At 53.2% G+C, this 25,643-nt stretch overlaps 2 protein-coding genes across 2 annotated transcripts in view; one reads left to right on the top strand and one right to left on the bottom strand.

Moving 5' to 3' along the window:
* The window catches only part of LOC132245819 (zinc finger protein 420-like), an 82,275-nt gene extending 71,596 nt beyond the window's left edge, over positions 1-10,679 (bottom strand). The window contains exon 1 of the mRNA XM_059718886.1: positions 10,626-10,679. The gene's annotated coding sequence lies outside the window, so the exon portion shown is untranslated. The remainder of the gene's footprint in view (positions 1-10,625) is intronic.
* Positions 10,680-21,742: 11,063 nt separating this feature from the next.
* LOC102573106 (ribonuclease) lies at positions 21,743-23,602 on the top strand. Its single transcript, XM_006266697.4, has 2 exons — positions 21,743-21,818; positions 22,651-23,602. The coding sequence occupies exon 2, from the start codon at positions 22,677-22,679 to the stop codon at positions 23,127-23,129; it is 453 nt and encodes a 150-aa protein (XP_006266759.1). The 5' UTR covers positions 21,743-21,818; positions 22,651-22,676; the 3' UTR covers positions 23,130-23,602.
* The last annotated feature ends 2,041 nt before the right edge of the window (positions 23,603-25,643 follow it).

The following is a 25,643-nucleotide window of genomic DNA, read 5'->3' on the forward strand; positions in this document are numbered from 1 at the left end:
CATGTTCACACACAGGGTTTCATACAAGGATAATATGTCTGCTGGGCCTGGTCGCCAGCTCATATAGCACCTCAGACAATTTCTTGACGACTGTATAGGGGCCACTGAATTTCTTGCAGAGCTTCCGGCACTGACCTGGCTACCCACGCCAGCTCCCCTGGCTCATACACCTGGCCAATTACCCTGAGGTCAAAGTCCTGGCATGCAGACCAGGGTGCCCTTACACACATACTGAAGGGCATACTGGCCCAGTCAGGGTCTGCAGCTTTCTTGAGGGCCCCTTTTAGGTGGTGCAGGCACTTACCCAGGAGATCGTTAAAAGGAGACTGGATGCACAGCTTGCTGGGGTTATTTGACCCCAGCAGTCTTTCCTGCCCAAAGCAGGGGGGCTGGACCCAATGATCTCATGAGGTCCCTTCGAGCCCTAAACTTCTTTGAATCTGTGAATCTGTGTTTGTAATCCTGCTTGCTTTCACCATCAAGACCATGGTAGACTGCCCCAGCCTTCCCTGTGAGAGGCAGACCCAGGAAGCCTATCTTGATAGCCTCATCCCATCCATTTACCTTAGCCGCCAGCTGGAAATGTGCATGCCAGATATCCCATTCCTGATTTTCCCCGCTATAGGCTGCAGGACTGAATGTGGGCCTTTGGCCAGGACATGGGGCTTGTGTATTTTCCCTTCTCATATGAGGCACCCCTCCCTCTGCAGCATCCCTCTCCCCTGCTCAGAGCCCACACAGTGACAAAGGTATGCACTCATTACAACAGTCTGCCTGGCACCTTATGACCTGTGACTGCTGATCCCACCTCTCCCACCAGTTGTAGGAAAACCCTGGAGGGTTAGGCACAATCACTATAGCCAACAAAGGGTTTACTCTCTTTTATATAGACTGTTATAGGGACTAGGGTCACAAGCACTGGAGTTACTTAACCCCAGCACTCTTTCCTGCCCAGAGCAGGGGGTCAGACTCAATGATCTAATGGGTCCCTTCCAAAATCTATGATATCTATGAAGCCAACAGGCCAAAGGGAAGGAACAAATCCAGTAAACAGGCATCAAAGTATAACAACATACACTGAAAGGGCAAGAAAACAGGTAGTGGTCAGTACCACTGAAGTACATACATTCAGCACCTACACCAACAAGCACATTCTTACCAAATCAGGTCTCTGTCTTCAGGTGACTTTCATCTCTGTCATCTCACATGGGTGCGGGCCCAAGGCTGGGCTTCCCCAGGATTTGCAGTACAATCAGAGAGCAGGAATGAGAAGCAGTTCACACGCATGTATGGCTTGGCAAATGCCTCCCCCTTTTCTTCCTTTCCAAATCTGGCAGCGCAAACCAGCCAGCCTTTCTACAGCGGCTGTGAAGGAAATGCACTTTGCACGTGCCCCTCCCCAGAGCCAGGACATTTCAGTGTAGAGGTGGTAAGGGGTCAGCAGGTCTGAAATGTCCTGCAGCCATCCTTAGCATGTGCTAGGCCCCTGGATGCATCCAAAAAAGGGCTCTGGTTTCACAGGGTCAGGTCTGAAGGACTCTACAGTTTCAGCCATGTGCTCCCACCTGCCCCCGCCCCCATCCATCGCCTAAGCGGGGAGCACAGCGTGTCAAGGGGTGCACCAGCGCTCTTGGGGGGTGCACGTGGACCCCCCTGCACTGCCACTGCCTGAGAGCAGCATGAGACTGCTCAGGCCCCACTCCATGCACAGGTTGGCACATGGAGAGCTGGCCCTGGGAGCACTCGAGGCTGCTCAAGTTAGCCCCGGCTTTAGGCTCAGTAACCAGAGCCCTGCACTATGGCTCCACATTAAAGTAAAAAAGCCCAGTGCCCAGATCAGGGCCCAGGAAAGGGAAGGACCTCCGGTGTGAGGCCAGGGACCCAGAGCCAGTAAGGGCTTGGCTCCCATGGGAGCACCCTAGGTGTCCAGTGTGGGACACCAGGCCATTGAGAGGAGCCGGAGGTGACGCTGGCGAGAGGCCCACGTAGGACTGGCCACCAGGGGACGAGCCTTGGCTGCTTCAGAGCAGGAGCATGTTCCTGGGGAAGTGGGTCCCATGGGGGAGGCGGGCTTGGGAGAGGAGGGTCTGCCGCCTCCAGCCTCCTCCACTGTGGGAGGGGGCGTGTCCACATCCCATAGCCCTAAAGGGGAGGGGCTCCAGGGAGCTCCCTGTGGGATGCTGAGTGCACCCCTATATTTTGTATAGTAGAAGCTTTGCTGAAGCACCAGACAAGACCAAAGGGCTTTCATTTGGTTCATAAGTAGTTCCTGAACTTCCCCAGTTTGCAGCCTGGCACACACAAAACACATGCAAATCCACGCACAAAAAGTGGTGCACATGAAGCCTGCCCAGCCCTGCACAGGGGAGCGCACAGTGGAGTTGGAGATCCCACTGGCTCAGTCTCCCGGGACTGTGGACTGAAGGAGCTGCACTCAGACTTGGGGACAGCTGCAGGTGTCTGATCGCTCCTGGGACTAAGAGCTTGTTTGGGGAACACGTCTAGAGGTGTTGGCAGGGGTTTATGGTGCTGAGTGTCTGTTACCACAATGTTGCTTCTTTACCTTTTACCTGTTTCTGCCCATTTGGCCCACTGACCTGTGACCCTGACCCCTATGATTTGCTATATACAAGTGGGAACTCCCTCTTACTCCTTGTGCCAATTTTGGAGGCCTGCACGATGGCAACTAGGTTTTTGTGATATGTAAGAACTTAAACTTCCCCCTAGCTCTTCAAAGTGTTGTCACCAGGGCCAGAAGAGTGGCCCCCAGGCAAACAAATGTGTGGGCTCTGCGCTGGTCGAGACCCCCTCCTCACTCTGGCACTGTCAGAGCTACTTCTAGGAAGCAGCCACCGCGGGACAGGGATGAGGCGGTCGGGCCATTTGTGCTGCTGCCACATATGCCACTGCCATGGAGGGAAGGACCAGGGCCCCCCACCGCGCAGCTCAGGGCCCTGGGAACATGGCTAGTTTGCTTTTGCATTAATCCAGCTCTGACTACTTGCAAAAGTCATTCTGATGTCCCTGAGTTCACAGGTCAGGATCTCAAGATTTCTTTTCTCCTTAGGTGATTTTATAGGAAAAGAAGATGCAGGCACGCAGGATTTGGTTTGGGCCCTACCACTGTGAGAGCACCACAACTATTACAGCGCTGGATGCATCAGTTTCTACTACAAATGAGAAGGGGCCCGCTGGACTTTCCCATGTTTGCAGTCACTTTCTGGAGCTGCTGCAGGAGAGAAGCAGGCAGCAGAGGTCTTGGTGGACTTAAGTGCCCCCCTGTGCTCCTTTTCAACCCTGCTGAGGGCAACAGATACTGATGCATACACTTGTGTAGCGCATCATTCTCTTCTCCATAAACCTGTCACAGAAAAACAGTGGGAACTTCTTTCAAGAAGTAGCCTTTGAAGTCAGGCCTTGTGAATAGACACTGGGGGACCTTAACTGATCTGCATCCATGAACCCCTCTTGGAAAGGGGTGGTTCGGATTTCAATTCTTTTGACACATGTTCCCTGCCCTAGAAGCATTGCCACCCAGCCTCCACTGCCGGTTCAAAATTCAACAAGTAATGGGCACATTCAAAATGTGTCGCGCAAACTCCCATTCCCTCCCTTCCTGACAGCAAGACAAACCAGCCCTCCTGCCAAACAACTGATGGTCATTCAGAAGTGACACGGTTATTTTCTTAAATGCTGTAATATAGGGAAAGGGTGGGGGGAAGTTTTATACACTGTGGGGTATCAGCAGACAGGACAATGACGAAGACTAATAAGGGTGTTCCAGGATGGGTTATTACCCTGTTGGAGTAGCCCCTACAGGCACTCATGGAGCCAAATGGCTTTGGCACTAGCAGGGAAGCCTCAGTATTCCCAATGGGAGATTACAACGTGCTGCACTTCACCCACACGATGGATGCCTTCATTCTTTCCCCACCCTTCCACCAAAGAGGCAGGACCCCGTCACAGGCTGCACCTCCTTTACCCCTACTATTGCATTTAACCCAGAAAAGAGACTCTACTTCCCCTGGCCGGAGATTTCTTCAAAAGGACAGGATCCTTGCTACACAGCAGGACATGGGTCTGATGACTCCATTGCAACCAGCTCCTGCTCCTGAGGATTATCACCAACTCCTGGATTGAGGTGAATCCTCTGGAAAGGGAAGAGGCTGGGAAATCACTGAGAGATCTGCCCTGGAAAGAATTCTGGCCCCATGTCACAGCTCTGGAGAGGACATAGAGACCAACCACGGGGGTATCAAGTTAAGGTGTGGGGCTTGATTACCAAGGAATCTGTTATGGAGAATGGGATGCAGGGAAGGAGGGCAGGGGCAGCTGGCACCTGGTGGTGCAGAGTTGTAACGAGGGGCTGAGAAGCAAAACCTGCCAAAATTGGGCTCACGGGGTAGCAGCAGCAGCTTCTTGCAGACCCTGATGGGCACATGCAGGCCTGGGAGAGGGGTGATGTGGTAGGAGGGAAAGATGAGGTCAGGGTGGAGGGCAGGGAATGGTTCCCTAGAAATAAGTAGCAACTCAAGAGCCTCCCATACCCTGGGACCTGGAGGGAGGATGAAACTGGGAGCTGGCCAAAGACAGTCCCTGGGTGTCATTTCGAGCCAGTTCTCTTGAGGGAAGCACCCTATTGTAAAGGCACTTCTCCCCCTAGGAGCACTGACTGCTTTTAGAGAACGATGGGGATGGCCCAGGCTCCAAGGCAGATGCAAAGATCATCTCCTCACAGCTTCCCCCAACTTGTGGGCTGGCCTCTGCCTAAGCTGTTTCCTGTCAATCCCCTCCCCACTTCATCAAACCTTGGGGGTGAGCTTTTGTACCCTTTGGGCAATGCAGGGCCCTAGAAGGACCAAACAATGGGTGAACTCTTGCTGCAGTCCACTAGCATGAGGCTGCTTGCCTGGGTGCAGACACTGGTGGGTGCTGAGCAGGTAGATGTCCCCAAGCCCTTCCTACATTACTGGCAGAATTAGGGATGCTCCTGGAAGTGGATGCACTGGTACTGGGCCAGTTTGGAGTGGGGGAAGCACTTCCCACACTCCAAGCACTGATGTGGTTTCTTTCTTGTGTGGATGAGCTGGTGTCGGGCTCGGCTGAAGGAGTGAGTAAAGCTCTTCCCACACTCCGAGCACCGATGTGGCTTCTCCCCTGTGTGGATGCGCTGGTGCTGAGCCAGGCTGAAGGAACAGGTGAATCTATTCCCACACTCTGAGCACTGATGTGGCTTTTTTCCTGTGTGGATAAGCCAGTGCCGGGCCACGTGGGAGGACTGTGTGAAGCTCTTCCCACACTCTGAGCAATGATACATCTTCTCCCCTGTGTGGATACGCTGGTGCTGAGCCAGGCCAGAGGAGTGAGTAAAGCTCTTCCCACACTCCAAGCACTGATGTTGCTTCTTCCCCCTGTGGATGAGCCGTTGTTTGGTTAGGTTAGAAGGCTGCTTGAATCTCTTCACATGCTTGGTGCAGGGGTGTGATTGCTTCCCCCTCCACACACATTGGCGCTGGGACAGGTCTTGCTGACAGATGAAGTTCTTCTTGCACTCAGTGCAGTGGTGTGTCTTCCTCCCTGTGTGGATGCGCCGGTGCTAACGCAGGGAGAAGAAATAGGTGAAGGTCTTACTACGCATACAGCAGTACTTACACTTCCCCCTGTGCACATGTAGGTGCTTGACCAGGTCTGAGGGGCATGGAAAGCTCTTCCCCCATTTGGTGAAGCAGCGGGGTAGCTCTCCAGAATGGGTCTGGCAGTGAGTAACCAGGGTTGAGAGGCAGGTGAAGCTCTTCTCACACTAGGTGCATACATGGGGCTTCCCCCCATTGTGTCTATTCTTGTGACGAACCAGGAGTGATGGGCAGTAAAAGGTTTTTCTGATCTTGGGGTAGGGGTGGGTTCTGCCCCTGTACTTGGCAGTGAGCTCCTGCTTCCCTCTGAGGCCTCCCCACTGCCTTGGCTGGGATGCAGTGCATCTTTCTCGCAGCTCTATAGGTTTCTCAGCTCCACAACATGTTCCCTGCACCCAGAGCTCTTTGTAGGCTCTGTCCCTTCTCCACTCTCACACTCAAATGGAAATGGTACCTCGTTCATCATTCCATTCTCCTGCTTTCGGGGCCTCCCCTGACTCTTGTGCCATTGCTTCTTCTCAGGTCTCAGGGAGTCCATCTTGCCCAAATGCCCTAGGGAAGTCCATGCTGGCTCCAGGTCTGCAGGCCCTTTCCCAGGAAGGTGCTCCTCATCTCTGCTCAGGAGCCAAGCACCTCCTGCGTGGGAAAGAGAAAGTCCAGATTAGTCCCTTCCCTGCTGGCAAGGAGAAAACAATCCTATTCCTTCCGCTGGGATGGACCTCTGAGTAGGTCTGGACTGTGGCACTTGTGATCCTGCAAAAAAAAAAGGTCTCCCTTCCAAAATTGCAAGTGCGTGGGGGGGCGGGCAGGTACTTGTTCTGGGGTAATGTTCCTTATTTGGAGGAATTCAGTCAGACACTCAGGGTTTCTGCCTCAGCTGTCAGCCCGGTCACCTCTGACCCTGCTGAGAAAAGCACACACGGGGCATGAGCATAAGGACATGTGTATGAAGCCTGAATGTCATCATGTTTTAATGAGATGAGGAGGCGGGGAGGACTTTGAGGTATGGCTCTCTGTCCTGAGACCAGCAGGGCTGTGCTTTCTGTCTGCTTCCAGGGCAAAGCCTAGTGCAGGGGATGGCCCCATTGAGCTTTCCTCTGATGACAAGCCACAAGTGGCCTGCATGTCAGAGGAATAGCTACCAGGACAAAAGCCTTGGCATTAACTTGAACCTGGACTGTGTTGAGTTTCAGACCTGGTGACACTCAGGGACCCAGAGATGAAACAGGAAGGGGACAATTCTGGTGCAAACCACAAGAGATTCACTCTCCCCACAACATGAAATCTTGTGAATCCCATCCATGCCACAAAGCCCTTAATGCAGCCTGAGACCATGATGAAACACTACCTGGGTTCCAGGTCAACCTGACCAGGGAAACCAGGGAGAGCCCCAGCTTCTCTCTTGTTCAACAGGACTGGTTACACAAAGAGATTCTGTATAGCATCCAGATGTCCATGGGTGACTACAAATCCCATCATGCCCCAGGAGAGGGTGTTAGAGAGGTATGGCTACATTGGGCTGGGAAATGAAGTCTTACATTGCTGAGTGAAGATGCAAATTTAAGATCATGATATCCCAGGGAAACCAGATGTGGGCTGAAAAATCAAGACAGCAAACTCAGCTGTCCCCAACAGCTGTATCTAGGAGGAGAAGAAGGGAACAGTTGCTTGTCTCCATATCTTTGGATGTCAGGGAGTGGGAAGAACACCTGCCTGGACACGTTACACCGTAACGTACTTGATCGGAAGTCAGCACTCTGCAATGGCAGCACAGGGCAGGTCTGCAGTTGCCATGTCCCCCCAGCACTCTGGGCATGGAGCATTTCTGAGAGGGGAGTAGGGTGCTGGGGACAGCAACTACTCACCTGGGAGCAGGTCCTTCAGTGTTGAGATCTCCCCACCGTCCTCATCATCCCAGACCCAGAGCCCCACCTGTCCTTGCAGGATGCAGCAGATTAAGTCAGGTGTGGGACCTCCATATCCTGTTTGGGACAGTGGTTAAAGAGGGTTTGTGACTAGGTACTAGATGTACAATAACCCACCGGGATTTGGGGAATGGATCCCATGAACTTAAAGTATCTACTAGGGCCTTGATGGACAAGGGAGAATGGGTGTTTAGGGTGAAAGAGAAGACACTGTAGGGAGAAGCCTTCAATTGATGATGGTCCTTGTCACCCAGGTGGTGGAGGGCTGGTCATAGGAAACAAAGCACCAACCATTCCTGGTACAGAAAGGGCATTAAACTGACACTCACCAGGGACTGGTGTGGAGATGCAATGATCTATGATCTATTAGGGAGTAGAAAGATAAAGCTTTTACTGTTTTCAAGGTACCAAAATAAAGAGATATTGGATGCACTGATGGATGGAAAACATCTACCTTATCAGTGTAATTCCAGGCAAAGGAGTAGAAACGAGCTTATTCTCAGTGAAGGTTTTAAGTGAAGATTCGTGGAGGTGAAAAGCATCTATGACAGGGTGCTGTCAACTAAACTGTTTTCTGGGAGAGAGGATAAATCACGACCACCAGACCACAGGAAAGGATGATTTTATAATAACTGTAGCTGCAACTGAAATCGAGCATCCCATCCAATGGGAGGATCTTCCCAGGAGGGGAGATGAGTGCAGAGGTCGGCAACTACTGCCACATTTAAAACGAAGTTCCTGGGAGTCACGGATTTAGACAGAAGGCAGAAAGACACACGTTTCACAACATGTGAAAGGCCATCATGGAGAAATGCCTATATGGTCTTTGATGAGCTACAGAAAGCATCTGAGCACTTCCCTAAGGAAATTCTTTGGGGGAAATGGAGGAAACAGCAAGCATGAGAAAAGCAAATTGCCTTATTGAAACATAAGCTCCTCCACCCTGTGCAGAAAACAGAAAATTCTCTGTATTAGAGATCCTCTGGAAATGAAAACTGGTTTGCACTAAGCCCTGCACCGAGCTCATTTCTTTTTATCACAGTGATGGGTGTCTGATCTGCAGAGGGATTTTAGAAAGAGGACAAGAAAACTTTTGAGAATGGTAGGGCGAGCTTGAGAGCACAGGTCTTAACTTAAATACAGCAAAGCCAGAGTCTCTGATCTATGGAGATGAAGGTATTAGGTAGAAGTGTGGACAAAAGTTTCCAGTGATCCCTGGTGGAAGTACAGGCAACCCCCGCTTAATGCAATTTTGCTATAGTGCTCATTTAAAACACGTACCTCGTTTCACTTAGCCCTCACAGTGTTTTGTTATAATGCTCAGCGCGGGGCTGGGGAGATGCAAGGGCAGTGGCAGCGAGTGAAGAGGTGAGTGACAGCCAGAGGGGTTTGCTCCTGCATGTGGTGCTGGAGCTGGTGGGGAGCAGTGGCAGTGGTGAGAAAAGGGGAGGGGGATGCAGGCAGCATGACTGTGGAGCCAGGGCCGGTGCCCAGGGCCAGGGCCGGCAGGGCCCAGGGTGGGGAGGGGCCCCCAGGCTGCAGCCCATGCCCTGTTCCGGTCATGTACTCACCTGCAGGGCATGGACACTGTCCTGAGCCTGCAGCAATCCCACGGCAGCAAATAGTCCCAGTGTCGGGTGCCCTGGAGGGAGTCCCCACTGGGCGGAGAGGGGTGCAGGCACTGGCGGGCGGGTGGCCCCAGTGCTTCCCCCGTGCTGGTCGAAGCCTCGCGGAGTGGGGTCTGGGCTAGCAGGTTGTGCAGAACCAATTATATTTATTTACATTAAATCCTATGGGGAAATGGGTTTCGGTTAACGCTGTTTTGCTTAGCGCTCGGTTTTTCCAAAACCAATTAAGAGCGCTAAGCAGGGGTTGCCTGTACCTGGGTTATATCACATCTACATACATCACTAGAGGAAGAGTTGAAGAAATGCATCATCCACCTGTTCTAGCTGCAGAGGCTGACAAGACTTCCATTAACTTTTCTGGGTTCTAACCAAAGGAGAACAAGGATTTAAAGAGCACGGATCACGCTAGGATTGTTAAATATGTTTCAAAAGGACACACCAGTGAAGAAGGAGAAAATCAGAAAAATTCTCAAAGAAGAGCTGTTAGGGAATTTACGTACAATGAACTGGAGATGGTATGAACATGCCGAGAAGGCAACAGGAGATCCCATTGTAAAGAAAATGCTGAATATGGAAGCACCTGCATTTACAAAAATGGGGCAGATACAAGTGAAGGTGGATGGATCAAATGAAGGAGGATCAATATGAAACATGAGAGAGGTCTGATCACTGACAGAGCAGTGGGGAGGAAACAGATTTAAACCACCTGCCAAAAGTGCACGAGGATGAGTCTGTTGAAACAGAGAAAGAAGACAATTAACTGCAGAGCTCCCAGAGCTCCAGGGAGAAGCAAGAACCAGAGCTTTACCCAGAGAAATGAGGGCTTGGTAATTCTTCAGCATCTGGTCCCGGTAAAGCACCTTGTCTTCATCTTCCAGCAGCTCCCACTCCTTCTGTAAGAAATACACGGCCACATCCTCAAACAGCTCCCGGAGCTGCAGTCACAAGCGTTACACCTTCAGTGTCTCCCGTCCCACCTGCCTCCAGCCCCCTCAGCCCTGTCTGGGATCACTCTATAATACAAATGATTGCAGACTGAGCCAGGACAGGTAGGGGTGCAATATTCCCCAGGATTCAGCTGACCTGTGCTGTGGATGCAGCTGTGGACACAGGAGTTCAGGTGTCGGCTGTATCCCAGCTCAGCACGTTGTGTTTGCTCGGCCCCTGGAGGCAGCCTGGGCACCACTTTTAGTGTCAGGGAGCCCCAGCTCTGCACACCCTGACCAAGCCTTCCCATGCCAGCACCCCTGGCTCCCTGCATTTGGGACTGAGCTCCTACTAATACCAGCTTGGTGTGTTTGCAGCCTTCATCACTACAGGCTTGATGCTCTTCAGGTCTCTGCACTCCCCAAATTATTTATTTACATCACCCCTGACTCCTTCAGGGGGGGTTCCCCAGATGTACTCCCACCCCCAGCTGAACCGGGTGCCCTGCTCACCTCTGAGCTCTCCTCCTGCTTTGGAGGCCTGCCCTGCCCCCCTGCATTTGATCTGGCTCAGGTGTCAGGGAGCCCCTCTCCTCCAGTCTCGTTGGGGAAGTCCTCTGCAGCTCCAGGTTTACAGTTTCTTCTCCAGGAGGCGGCTGCTCAGCAATATGCAGGGTCCCAGCACCTGCGGGTGGGGAAGAGAGTGCACAGGTTAGCCCTGGTGCAGCTGGCATGGAGAATGCCCTGCTATTCTCCTGTATAGGCCTGGGACTATGGCAGCCAGAGCATGAGTGTGTGGAAAATGAGTGGGAGGTAGACTCAAAATCCTGGAGCTCTTGCTAAAAGACCTCCATAGACACAAAGCTAGAGATGAGCCAATAACTGTCCTGGGGAAACCAGATTTGGACAGAAAAATCGAGGCAGCAAACCTGATTGTCCCCCAACACCTCTCATTAGAGGGAGAAGAATGGAATAATTTCCTGTCTCCATGACTGAATTTCAGGGAGTGGGAACATCACCTGCTTGGACACATTACAGCATACTGTACTGTATCTGAGGTCAGCATTGTGGAACAGAAGCACAGGGCATGTCTGCAGTTTCCAGCTCCCCCTAGCACTTGGGTGGAGGGGACAACCACAATTCACCTGGCAGCAGGTCCTCCAACCTTGAGACTTCCCCACCGTCCTCATCACCACAGACTCAGAGCTCCACGTGTCCTTGCTGGATGTGGCAAATTAAGTCAGGTGTGAGACCTCGATATCCTGTTTGGGGCAAATGGTAAAGAGTGTTTGTGACTAGGGACTGGATGCAGAATAACCAACTGGAATTTGGGGAATGGTCTAAGGAGCTCAGGTTTCTATGAGGACCTTGATGGACAGGGATAGGCATTTAGGGTGGGCATTTAGGGTGAAAGTGAAGGCACTGCAGCGGGTAGGTTTCAATAGATACTGGTCCTTCTTACCCAAGTAGTGGAGGGATAATCATAGGAAACACACCACCAACCACTCCCTGGTGTCCCTAGAAAGGGTATCAAACTGACAGAGTCACCAGGGACAGGTATGGAGATGCAGTAATTGGTGATGTACCAGGGAGAAGAAAGATAAAGCTTTTATTGCTTTCAGGGTACCAAAAAGAAGAGACATTGGACACGCTTATCAATAGGTAATGTTTATCTTATTGGTGAAATTCCAGGAAAAGAAGTGGAAAGCAGCTTATTCTCAGTGAAGGTTTAAAGTGAGGACTTGTGCCAGTGAAAAACATCCATGATAGGTGGCTGACAATGAGACTTTTTTGGGGGGAGGGAGGTTAATTCCTCAACACCAGTGCACAGGAAAAGATGATTTTATGGTAACTATAGTTGCAACTGAGCAATCATCCCATCCAATGGAATGATCATCCCAGCAAGGGAGATCAGTGCACAGGTTGGCACATACTGTAGGGTGTAAAACAAAGTTCCTGGGACTCATGCATATGGACAAAGGAAGAAGCAGACACATTTCACAGCATGTGAAAGTGCATAATGGAGAAATGGTCTGTATGGTCATTGTTGAACTAGAGAAAGCATTTGGGCACTTCCCTTAGGAAATTCTCTGGGGGAAACAGAGGAAAGAAGTAAGAATGAGAAAAGCAAACTGAACTACTGAAACAGAAATATATCAACCCTGCACACAAGCCAGAACAAGCCCCTGTATTAGAGATCCTCTGGAAATTAAAACTGGTTTTTGCTAGGACCTGCACTCAGCCCACTCCTTTTTATCACAGTGATGGGCATCTGATCTGCAGAGGGATTTAAGAAGAAGGACAAGAACATTTTGGAGAATGCTAAAGTGAGCTTGAAAGCTGAGATCTTAACAGAAATACAGCGAACCTAGAGTCTCTGGTCTATAGAGATCAAGATGTTAGGAAGGGATGTGGGCAGAAGCTTCCAGTGACCCCTTGGTAGAAGTATCTGGGTTACATCACATGTACATATGTCACTAGAGGAGGAGTTGAGGAACTGCATCATCCACCTGTTGTAGCAGCAGAGCCTGATAAAACTTCCATTACCTTGTGCTGGGCTATAGCCAAAGAAGGAGAAAAAGCATTTAGATAGCACTGAAATGAGCTAGGACTAGGATTGTTAAATGTGTTTCAAAAGGACACACTAGTGAAGAAGGAGAAAATCAGAAAAAATCCCCAGGGAAGAGCTGTTAATGAATTTATTCACAATGAACTGGAGATGGTATGAATGTGCTGAGAGGGCAAAGGGAGACCATGTTGTAAAGAAACTGCTGAATATGGAAGCACCAGCACTTACAAGAACAGGGAAAACACAAGCAAAGGCAGCTGGATCAAATGAAGAAGGATCTATCCATATGAAATGTGAGAGAGGTCTGATCACTGATGGAGCAGTGGGGAGGAAGCGGATTTAAACCACCTGCCGAAAGTGCATGAGGATGAGACTGTTGAAACAGAGGAAGACGACAATAAACCTCTGAGTCCACATAGCTCCAAAAAGAAGCAAGAACCACAGCTTTACCCAGAGAAATGAGGGCTTCAAAATTCCTCAGCATCTGGTCCTGGTAAAGCACCCTGTCTTCATCTTCCAGCAGCTCCCACTCCTTCCGCGTGAAATACACGGCCACGTCCTCAAACACCTCCCGGAGCTGCAGGCACAAGCATTACACCATCAGTGTCTCCCGTCCCACCTGCCTCCAGCCCCCACAGCCCTCTCTGCAATCACTCTGTGCTACAACTAGTCGCAGGCTGAGCCAGGGCACGTAGGGGTGCAAAATTCCCTAGTCTTCAGCTGACCTGTGCTGTGGATGCAGCTGTGAACACAGGAGTTCAGGTGTCGGCTTTAGCCCAGCTCAGCACGTTGTGTTTGCTCAGCCCCTGGAGGCAGCTTGGGCACCACTTTTAGTGTCAGGGAGCCCTGGCTCTGCACGCCCTGACCAGGCCTTCCCATGCCAGTGCCCCTGGCTCCCTGCACTTGGGAGGGAGCTCCTATTAATACCAGCTTAGTGTGTTTGCAGCCTCCATCACCACAGGCTCGTCTCTCTTCAGTTCTCTCCACTCCCCAAATTCTTTTTTACCCACTGGGCTCTGCCCCAGCTGCACTTCCACCCCAAACCGAACCAGATGCCCTGCTCACCTCCAACCTCTCGTCCTGCTTTGGGGGCCTGCTCTGCCCTGGGCTCAGCCCAGGTATCAGGGAGCCCCTCTCCTCTAGTCTCCCTGGGGAAGTCCTCTGCAGCACTGGAATTACAGGCTCTTTTCCAAGAGGCTTCTGCTCAGCTCTGCTCAGGGTCCCAGCACCTGTGGGTGGGGAAGAGAGTGCACTGGTTAGCTTTGGTGCTGCTGGCAACCCTGCTAATCTCCTCTATGGGCCTAGGACTAAGGCAATCAGAGCCTTCAGTGTATGGAAGAGGAGGGAGAAGAGGACTCCAAATCCTGCAGCGGGTGCCAAGAGACCTCCGTAGGCATGAAGCTGGAGATGAGCCCCAAAAACTGGCCCAGCCTGGGGTGGTGATCACAGCACCATGTTCAAGCCTGCAGTGACATCCCTGGCAGAGAAGTCTAAGGGATGCTGGGGCTGTGTCAGCACCCACGTTATGGGCAGGGGGAGGGGGAATGCAAGGTCAGTCTTCTCCAGGGACTTCCAGGGGCACTGGGAGAACAAGAACAGCTGATTTGTTGGAGCAGTGGCCAAATTAAAAATGGTCTGTCGGAGAGATTTCTACACTGAGGGATGGTGCCTCCTGCTGCCCTGCTCCTGGGGAAGGGCCTCGTCTGGGGCACCAGCCTGGGGAGCTTTTTTCTGCTGACAACTCCCAGGTCTCTTCTGTTTTGAGCAAATCTGCAGGACAGAGCCCTGGGTTAGCTCTACCTGAACCAGCCGGAGGCCACTGGGGAGTCTCATTTCCCTGACACCTGCACCAGCCCCTTATTGGGCACAGAGGGCTCATGGGTGCATGAGAAAGGGGTGAATTGAATACTGATCGTTAAAACATCAATCAGATCATTCATTGTTACCATGGCAGCACGACAGTGTCCAAGCAAGATCCAGCCTCTCTCTGCTGGGAGCTGCACACGTGCAGTGAGAAAGATGGGTGCCCCAGCCTGGGCGCTGCCCACCCACAGAGATCACAGCTCTGTCCCAGCCCGGCTACCTGCTTATGAATATTGCAGCCCTGTCCCGGGCAGAGGCAGATACTTGAGCCTGTCTCCCTGCATGCAGGACAGCTGCTCAGGCACCCAGACCCATGCCCAGGCCTGCATCCTGGACCTCACCTGACTCCTGGTGGGGCAGGGGCTCCTCTCTGGGATCACGAGGTGGCTTCTCCCAAGGCCCTGGGGTTTCCCTCTGTCCTGGATGATGGGCATGATGGGCCTTTGGCTGCTCCGGCCAGCAATCACCAGGCTCCTGCAGTGCCCCGCAGGGCTGCATCTTGTCGAGGACACCTCACCGTGATCTAGGCATGAGACAAATAGGTCACTGGGAGCTGGGAGCTGTGACAGTCGGGGCTGGGAGGGAACAGCCTCTGGGGTCTCCTGGCTTCCCCCCGCCTGACACAGGGGCTGGCTCCAGAAGTGCCTCAACCATAGCTCCCTGCCACCCCCAGCCTCACGCCTGGCCTCTGCCAGGCCCTGCAGACACCTGCGCCAAGCTGGGTCCCAGCGGCTCTTCCCGGCCTCCAGACTGGCCCAACCGCTCCAGGTGCCAGCGGAGCCTCCTGCCTCACATCCCCTTGCGAGGCCCAGGTCCCGCATCCCCCGGGGCCCGCGAGTGCCCCACAGCATCCACACGGGACACAGCCCTGTCCACCCCCACCCCCCGCTCCCCCCTTCCCAGGGCACGCAAACCCCCTGGCAGGGCTCAGAGCCCCCTCCCCGGGCAGGACGCAGCTCCAGCCTCAATGCAAAGCCCCTCGTCCCTCCCCGCTTTGCTGGGGGGGGCACATGGGTCCCAGGTCCCTGCCCCTCTCACCCCTGCCCGGTGCCCCGCACTCCCGACCTGTGGCCCCTGCTCCCGCACTTGCCCACCAAGCAGCAGCGATGTCCGGCCGGAAGGGACGGGGGGAGGAGGAGGAGGGACCCTCCCCTGGCATCATCTTGGGGCAGGGGCAGGGCAGGGGGCAGTGCCCACCTGGGAGCCTGGCAGGACGGGCACTGCGCTCGTGGGCAATGGCAGAGCGAGCAGGGAAGGCAGTGAGGTTTGGGGGAGGTGGAGGCTGCAGGGCCGGGGGTGGCCAGGGTCTGTGCAGGGCGCAGGCAGGGCAGGAGCCAGGAGGGGCTGAGAGTGGGCACGGCTCAGGCAGGCAGGCGCAGGGTCTGTCTGTGCTGGCAGTGCCAGGCTGCAGGGTTTGCACAGCAGGCCCTGCAGCTGCTCCTGCTGCTGCCACCCCTGCCGCTTGTCCCAGGAGAGGAGGGGCAGCAAGGTCCTTGGCCTGGCTCTGTGTCGCTGGGTCCCTGCAGGAGCTGCTCCAGTTGTGCTGGGGCTGAGCCTGGGGCAAGCAGCTGCGGGCAGTGCAGGGAAGAGCAGGCCGAGGGGCGAGGGCAGGGAGCGGGATGGAGCTGGGGGTCACAGAGGAGTTGGGAGGTGGGGGACAGGCTGTGGGGCCCTATGTGGGACAGTGCAGGGGGGGGATGTGGGGCCAGGCGGGCTCTGAGGGCAGTGGTTTATGGGCAGGTAGGTGCTGCGGGGAGGGGAGCTGTGGGGCCATGTGGGAGCTACGCAGGAGATGGGTGGGAAGGCCAGGACGGGCCACATGGGGCTGGGCCTGGGGGCAGGAAGGTCCTATTAAAAAGTGCTTTCATGTGGTTCGGGACTGGCCTCAGGACACTCCCCTCTGCATCCTGCCTCCCGGCTGGTGCCAGCCATATCCTTTCTGCCCAGCAGAGCTAGCTCTGGAGGCGCTGTTCTTGGGGCTGGTAGGGGTGGGCTCTGAGTGCAGGGGAGCACAGCTGCAACTTGGCACCGGGGCTTATTAGTGAGCGAGCACAAGCCTGTAATGCCATGACCATAACCCCCTGGGAGGAGCGGGCTGGGGGAGCAGGGATCTTAGGCAGCCGAGCCCAGGAGGAGGGCTGGGGAACAGGCCACTGGGGCGCCAGCCAAGACAAGGCTCCCCTAGCCGGGAGTGCTGTGGACTCCCCTCTGCCTGGGGCTGGGAAAGAAAATGCTTCCGGCAGCTTTCAAAGTTTCATAGTTGTTTGGGGCTGGAAGGGACCTTACAGAGCATCAGATCCAGCCCCCCCGCATTCAGGCAGGGACAGCTGCTGGTGTTTCAGTTTGTGCCTCAGCTTGGGCATTGCGCCGTCTACGTTTAAAGAATTTGTGCTGGGACAATGATCTAAAATGGCCCCAGAATACACTTAAGGCCCCTACAACATCAGTGGGTGCATCTACACGTGCCATTAAGGCAGTGGCGGGCAATTATTTTGGACAGAGAGCCGCTTACTGAGTTTTGGCAAGTCATTGAGGGCCACATGACAGGCAGTCCAGGGCAGATAAATATTAATTTTCTGAATTTTTTAGGGGCCCCATGGGCCGGATAGAATGGCCTAGCAGGCCACATCCAGCCCCCAGGCCGCATTTTGCATACCCTTGCATTAAGGCGACATGATAAACCCCGGCACAGTTCATACTGGTATTGGCTGCTCTTGGGTGCAGCGTCTTCATGTGCCCTGGGACCACTGCAGTTTGTGCCAGGGCTGAGCAAGCCCAGGTTGGCCGTGGCAGCAGGCCGTGGGGCTCAGCACCAGGCTCTGGGTGACAGCACTGATTCATAGATTCATAGAGCGTAGAGTCAGAAGGGACCACAACGGATCATCGTGTCCGACCCCTGCCCCTGGCAGGAAAGAGGACCGAGGTCAGATGACCCCAGCCAGGTGACTATCTAGCCTCCTCTTGAAGACCTCCAAGCTAGGTGATAGCACCACCTCTCTTGGAAGCCCAGTCCAGATCCTGGCCACCCTTACTGTGAAACATTTCTTCCTAATATCTAACCTAAATCCACTCTCAACTAGTTTACACCAGCTATTCCTAGTCACTCCCTGGGGTGCCTTAGTAAACAGCGCTTCCCCTATTCCCCATTGGCCTCCCCTAATAAATTTATAGGCGGCCACAGGATCTCCCCTCAGCCATCTCTTGTGAAGGCTGAAGAGATTCAGCTCTCTCAACCTCCCCCCGTAGGGTCTATCACAAAGGCCACGAATCATGCAAGTGGCCCTCCTCTGGACCTCTCCAGATTCCCCGCGTCCCTCTTGAAGTGCAGCGCCCAAAACTGTACACACTAATCCAGCTGCGGCCTGACCAGTGCCGTATAGAGGGGGAGCATCACCTCTTTTGATCTATTAGTCATGCACCTGCTAATGCACGACAAGGTGCGATTGGCCTTGTTGATGGCCTCGTTACACTGCCGGCTCGTGTTCATCTTGGAGTCAATTATGACTCCAAGATCCCTCTCTGCCTCCGAGCTGCTGAGAAGGACACTCCCCAACCTATAGGTGTGCTGGGGGTCCTCCTTCCCAGGTGGAGTACCTTACATTTATCTTTATTAAATTGCATCCTATTTCTCTCTGCCCATTGATCCAACCTGTCCAGGTCAGCCTGAATCTGCTCTCTGCCCTCCAGTGTACTAACTTTGCCCATAACTTGGTATCATCAGCGAACTTGGAGAGGGTGCTCTCCACGCCCTCCTCCAAATCGCTGATGAAGATATTGAAGATATTGAATAATATTGGTCCAAGGACCGAACCCTGCGGGACCCCACTGCCCACCTCCATCTAAACCGAGAAGGAACCATCCACCACCACTTTCCGGGTGCAGTCCCTAAGCCAGTTGGCCACCCACCTGACCGTGTAGGCGTCCACTCCACAGTCTGCTACCTTCCCAATGAGGACAGGGTGCGAGACTGTGTTGAAGGCCTTCCTGAAGTCCAGGCAGATGACATCAGCCTTGGCTCCTGCATCCAGGCAGTGTGTGACCTGGTCATAGAAGGCTACAAGGTTTGTCAGGCAGGACCTACCTGTGACAAACCCGTGCTGGTTTCCCCTCCGTATTGTTTCCCCTGCTGGGCCTGCACAAATGTGCTCTTTGATTATTTTCTCTAGCATTTTCCCAGGAATAGAGGTAAGACTGACTGGCCTGAAGTTACCCGGCTCATCCCTTCTCCCTTTCTTGAAAATGGGCACCACATTGGCCCTTCTCCAGTCCTCAGGGACCTGGCCGGAGCACTACGAGTGCTCGAACAGCCGTGCCAGCGGCTCAGCTATGACACTGGCCAATTCTTTCAGCAGCCGTGGATGGAGGTCATCCGGGCCTGCTGACTTGTACCCATCCAGCTCCGCCAGGAGCTCCTTAACTATTTCAGAACTGAATAGTTCTTTCAGCCCCCTTGGGCAGCAAAGGGGCTGGCAGAAGCAGGGGATCTGGCCCCTGGCTGGCTGGGCTGACCAGGCACAATTAACATGCCCTATCAGTCTCTACATGTGTTTTTAGGTGCAGTTATTTTCACTGCCATGAGATCGTACTATCCCTGACAGTGCTATCTTACGCAGCAAAAAGTAGTTTTTAGCAGGGTAGTGTGTGGTGTGTGTGTGTGTGTGTGTGTGTGTGTGTGTGTGTGCGCGCGCGTGCGCGTGTGCACATGTGTATGTGGAGGGCAGAACTGAGGGGGCACGTGACAGTATCTGCTTGGTTGAGTTGTGTCTCCACCAAAGATCATCCCTACCCACAGCACCCACCCCCAAGACCCCAGAGTCACACACCCTGGCCCCACTCTTTCCTATCCGCTGGCTCCACCTTGCCCTCATACAATGAGCTGTCCACTAAATACTCACTCATTCTGCACAAGGGTTTGTACCTTGGAGGTCACACCCCTTTCCAAAATCTAACAGCCTCTTGTGCCCAGAGATGTTACGATCCAAGAAGGTAATCATGATTTCTTCGTGCTCCTACTGAAGGGCATAATTAAGCCCAATTACAAATGGAGAAACCAAGGCACACCAAAGGGAAATAGCTTGCCCATGTGCATTAAGACAGTCTGCAAAGAGGGCTCATAGAGAGCTTATTATCCTGGTCCACAGCACCAAAACATGCAGCTCCGGAGCCCCTGGCCCCTGTGAACCAAGTGCATTAAGATGAGCCCTCCGGCAGCTGCAGGTGCCAGCTGGAGTGGAGCAGGAACACCTCTGGACACCTCTCCTCTGCCCCCTGCATCAGGGATAGTGGCACCGGGCGGGAGGGGGAGATGGTGAACGGCACCAGAGGAGATGTGCTACTGAGGGCAGAGGGGAAGGGGTATTGACAGTAGGGGAGGGGAACAGGGGGCTTGATTTGGGCACTTTAAAAAGTCCCTGCTGCTCCCACCACATGGGCCTCCCACCTGGGGTGGAACAGGGAGCCAGGAGCAGAAGGTGCTGCCACCCCTGCCACGCTGGCCACTGCTCCCACAACCCCCTTCACAACTTTCTGGGTCCGCACCGGGGAACAACCCTCCAACACAACCGCCAGGCCTAATGCTTGAAGCATCCAAACCACCCTTTAACTTGCCTCAGGGAAAGCAGGGAGACAAGTGCCCTCTCAATGTCCTGCCACTACAAGGACAGGAAGTGGATGTTCAAATACACTTGAGAGATCCAAGGAAGAGGAGCTCCCCCATCACTACAGAGGGAGGAAAAACCCCACCTGGCCTGTGCTGATGTGACCATGGGGTAAAACTCCTTCATGACCCCGAGGATAGGGAATGGTCTGAGTCCTGTTCCCAGTCCTGCTCTGAGCTCACAGACCTGGCCCCCTGGAGCAGACTCTCCTGTTCTGGGGTAAGCAGTGCTCCTGGTGAGAGCAGCCCCGTCTGGTCCCTGTCGATCCTCCCCTTCATCCCAGGACCCCAGGGCTGCAGAGAGGTCATGGCCACAGCCAGGGGAAGGACTGACCCAGTTCCTTAAGCTGAGCAGGTGCCCAATGGAGGCCAGGGTAGCTGGGTCCTGTCCCAAGCTCTGTCCCCAGGGAGCCTCAGCACAGATGGAGCTGGGTGACATACCCTGGCCTGTGCAGCATTGGAGGCTGCACAAGACAATCCCATGGCGCTGCCTTGCCTTCCCTCCGGGAGTGCAGCTGTTGGACCCTCCTCCTCCCAGGGTGTTGGGGATGAAGAGTGGGATGTTTCGGGACCCCGGGGGCAGGTGCATTGGTAGACAGACCTGGGACACTGAGGCAGGGGAGGGGGGCCGCAGGGCTGTGGTGGCAGCTGTGGGCTCTTGTCTGCATGCTTGATCTCCTGGATCTTGCTGTGTCACTGTGAAACCCTTGTGCAAGCAACACGGGTGTGTAACAGCTGGGCAGTGGGAGATAAGGGATGGGCAGGACAACCGCCCATGCAGCCCCTCCCATGATGAGGACAGGCTCCAGGGGTCTTGTCTGAACTCTGTCCTCAGGACAAGGCTTAGGCTACATGGGGGCTGACTGAAGTTGGCTTGGGAGCTACAGTGGATGGGCCTCAGGACCATATGGTTAAAGGGAGCTGGTAATAAGAGCTCTTGGCATCTATCCCCAGCTGAGGGTGGGGAGTGGGGTCCTTAAGGCTGGAGGACTAGAAGTGCAGTGTCTGCTGTTCATGCACTGGATAAACCACAGGCATCAGTGCCATTAAACACTCATCTTGTGATGGACACTGTGTGTACCTCAGTGGCTGGCTTTGCTGCCTGCTTTTGACTGCCTGGAAAACATCCTCTGAAAACTGGGGTTTTCTTTGCAAAGCTCCTTCCACCATGACAGAAGCCAGGACTCCTGGGTTCTCTGCTGGGCTATGGAGGGCAGTGGCCTGTCCTATGTTAGGAGTGTTGGCTGAGATTTAGGACTCTTGGATTTTTTCTCTGAGTTTGGAGAGCAGTGGGATGCAGGGTCACAGCGGGGGGCTGGGAGCCAGCACTGCTGGTCCAGGTCTGTCTCTGCAGTGGTGCTGGGCTGGGAATTGCTGGGTTATTTTCAGTGCACAGAGGACAGAAGGGTCTAGAGGTCGTGATGCTGGGACCCTGGGAGGCAGCCCCTGCCCAGAGCTCCCTGCCCCACACAGTGCCTCTGCACCTCCTGGGAGGAACTGCTGGGCAGATGCTATCTGAGCCGCCCCTCCCTGGCCCTTAGCTACCCAATAAAATGGGGCAGGCAGGGCAGAAGAGTCAGAAACTCAGCTCTGCAGGAGCCTCAGCACCAGGACTTGGGTAAGTCTAGGGCCTGCTACTCCACAGACCCAGCCATGGACGAGTGCAGAGGCAGTCGGTGCGGGCTGACCCTGAGAGTGCTGAGATCAGACTCTCGGCAACAGAAAGAGGCAGAAAAAGGACAAACGAGAGTCAGGACTCCTGGGTCCTGTGTCCAGCTTGGGCATGGGGGGTCAGAGCAGCTGTGCTTGGAGTGAGGGTGAAGGACAGAGGGGCCAGGTGAGACCAAGGGCTCCCGGCAGGCTGGGCTGGGCTCAGGAGCTCTGTGCGGGGTTGGAGCTAGGCTGGTTTCACATGCCTGGTGGGCATTTGGAGGTCAAGTGCCAAGCCAGGGCATCCTGGCACTCTCAGGCATGGTTTGAAATGCAGCCGTGATTGCTCTGTGCCTCAGTTTGTCCCTGCAAATGCCATTGCGTGCCTCAGGGGTGCACATATCCAAGGGTGTAAGGCCAGTTTGGCATGGCTCCCAGCACTGACCAGCACAACAGGGGCCCTGACCCAGCTGGGTCTGCGCAGCCCCCAGCACAAGAGGGGTCTGGTCCTAACTGCGGGCTGCGCAGTGCTCGGCATAAAGAGACTTCACCTCAGTCAGGCCGTTGTGATGTAGTTGTCAGCACCAGCTACAGCTCTCCTGTCTCCAGGCGATGAGGATCAGTATGTAGTGCTAGGGGCTTGGGGGCACATGTGCGGCTTTGAGATCTTGAAAGATGGGGAGCGAGATTTGCGGTGGGGGAGGTGAGGGGAAGGGGTTTGGGTCAGTGACAGAGGGGGTGGTTAATCTCCAATTCTGTCGCTGACTCCACCCATGTCTCCTGCCCCTTCCCCGCTGCAGGTGGATCGAGGGGATCTGAAGGAGCCATGTATCCAAGGGCTCCCCATGCCGCCCTGCTGCTGTTCCTCCTGCTGACCCTGGTGTTGTCCTTGGTGGTGGGGGATCACAAGGAATCGGCCTACGAGAAGTTCCAGAGGCAGCATGTAGACGAGGATAGTCCCTCTCCATACGATGATGCCTACTGCACTCAGAGGATGCAGGCCAAGAATATGACCCAGCGCACTTGCAAGATCATCAACACCTTCATCCACGCTGCCTTACCAAGCATAGATGATATCTGCACAGGGGCTGGGAACAACACACACGACAACTATTACTATAGCTACAGTGACTTTAATGTCACCGACTGCACTTTTGTAAGCCGCTCCTCCCCAAAAGAGTGTATGTACAGTGCAAGGAACAATACCCAGAAGATCTGCATTGCCTGCACTGAAAACCTGCCTGTGCACTATGGCCCAGTGAGCCAGTGCAAGCCGTGAATCCTGCACTGCCCCGCAGCTTTTGTTTGCAGTGCAGGCCCTCATTGCCAAAGCCTGCACTATTCAAGAAGAGAGAGAAAGAGAAGAGAAAAAGATGCTGATGCTGATACCATGTGTTTCAAAATGTTCTAAGATAAGAAAAAACCTTCATGCCTTGTTTTATCTTGATATATTAAGCTCTGCGTGCAGATGTTAACCTCCTCCTTTCCCCTGAACCAGCAGCTGATAATTGTTCCCAAAACACAGTGTGGTTTTTTTTCTGAATAAGTAAACTGCTTACGTGTGACAAACGAATGATAGCATCTTTCTGTTTCTCTCAAGGTTGCTTTGTCTGAACCCTGCATCTTTTCTCGCTGTCTAAAGTATAAATACACTTGTAAACTTGTAGAGGTCAGAGTACCTTTGAGACCCCTCCTTGTGATCACTTGTATAGCTTTAAATAAACCTAGATGGCTCTGCCAATTCTAATACAACCACAACGCGAAGTTTGATTTCTTCCACAATTTGGTGCCGTGACTCAGATAGAGATGCCCGGAGTGATCAGTTGAGATACAGACCGTCTCCTCACTGAAGCCCCGGCACCAAACTAAGGTAAGAAACCTTTTGAAATCTCTATTGGGGCTTTTCAGTGAGAGACTGCCTGTGTGTCTTCCTGTTCGCTGCTTGAGGCTTACCCTATCCGACCCTTTTGCTGCCAGAATTGTCAGACCCACTATGTAAGTAGGAACTGTGAGTAGAAAGGAGTTTGAAACTGTGTTGCTGTTGTCAGTGAATGCGTTTCCCCGTGTGAACTGAGTTAAGTTCTGTAAAGAACTATGAGCTCTTTCTGAAGCTGGGAGTGGAAACCTTGTGCGGCCGCCCCGAGGATGCCAGACTTGTTCTGTGTGCTCTTCGAAATCAAGGGTGCAAGGTGGAAACTCTTAGACTGAAGGAGATCAGGGTTGTGTGACGAATTTTCCTTACCCCCACTCTCATGAATGAGCCGTGTCTAACAGTGAGTAACTGCATTGTGTGCCGGTGCTGCGGAGTCTTGTCTTTGGACACTAGCCACAGCATTCCTGTGCCACTAGCAAATCTCACAACCTGACCGGACACCCTCAATAAGCCTCTCCTGTGTGAAAGACCTGTGTGAATTGAGCTTAAAGACATGGGGAGCGGAGGGTCTAAAGACGTACTGGCTCCGCCGAAAGGGACTCCAGCATTGTACATGTACACACACCATGGCCATAAGAGTTGTAAGTTTCTAGACAAATGGAATGGGTATACCAGAGACGATGCTAGCTTGCAGTTTCCCCTGGAGGGAACATTTGATTTAAGTAAAATCCTTCATCTCTGCGGAGCCCTTGAGTCGAGGCAGTAAAACACCACAGACTCAGTGGGACACATTTTTTGATTGGTATGCAGAAGCTTCCAAAAGACGTCAAGAATCTCGAGTTTGCAGCCTTAAGGGCTCCCAAGAAAAACTAAAATCTCAGATAAAAGAATTAAAACAGAAAAATGCACCAACAGGGGATCCCCCATCAACAACATTATCAGCACCAGCACAACTTGATCCACAGTTGACTGAGAATGAATCTGTAGAAGACATAACTGATTTTTTAGTGTGCCACCCCCATACCGGTCCCAGGAGATCTCCTAAACCTTGTTAAGCAATTCCCCAATATCAGGGAAGAACCCCAGAAGTTTAGAGATGAATTGGAAACTGTAATCAATTGTTATGAGCCAACATGGGCGGATTTAAACCAATTAATGAGAAATGTTCTGCCCTCCAAGGTCCATAACCACCTCATCGCACAGGCTAATTGGCCTCCTCAAGACCCCAGAATGGGAGGTTGCTTTGTAGGTGCCCGAGAACGCCTTCTTGAGGCCGTGCTTAAAATCTGCCCCAGGAAAACTGACTGGGCCAAAATAAATAACTGTAAGCAAAACAAAGGAGAATCCCCAGCAGACTACATGGATCGCTTGAAACTCATATTTGAAAGACATTCTGGCATTGAAGATGCAGCTGAAACTGCCCCAGAAGCAGTTGCCGCCATTTTTGTCCAAGGACTTCTTTCTAAAGCCCAGGAACAGCTGCGTATAATTGCTGTAGGTTGGCAAACTAAGACGCTTACATAATTAGTCACCATTGCTAATCACTGTGCAGCCTGCCAAGAAAAGAAAAAGGAATCCGCAGAAACTAAGCTAATGTCTTTACAAATACAGACTTTAGGCAGAGGTAGAAGCCGAGGTTTCCATCAAGGACAATACAGAGGCAGGGGACGTGGTCATGGGATGGGACAAGGAGAATTTCAGTCCCAAAATAATGACAGTTGTTATTATTGTGGTCAACCAGGACACTGGAAGGCTCAATGTCCTCACCGACCTGGCCAGCCGGGGATGACATTTAACCAGCCACCACCTCCTCTCACTCAATTCTCTGTCCAGAATCAAGGAGCCTCCTGCTAGGACAGCCTGAGGAATGATAACATCATCACAGCCCCGCTTCTCTCACTTAATCAAGAGGATCCCTTC

The sequence above is a fragment of the Alligator mississippiensis genome, chromosome 15, assembly GCF_030867095.1.
Source record: "Alligator mississippiensis isolate rAllMis1 chromosome 15, rAllMis1, whole genome shotgun sequence".
In the NCBI taxonomy this organism is placed as follows: domain Eukaryota; kingdom Metazoa; phylum Chordata; order Crocodylia; family Alligatoridae; genus Alligator; species Alligator mississippiensis.

Coding starts and splice junctions, on each gene's coding strand:
- LOC102573106 (XM_006266697.4), top strand. CDS start 22,677: ATGTATCCAAGGGCTCCCCATGCCGCCCTGCTGCTGTTCCTCCTGCTG.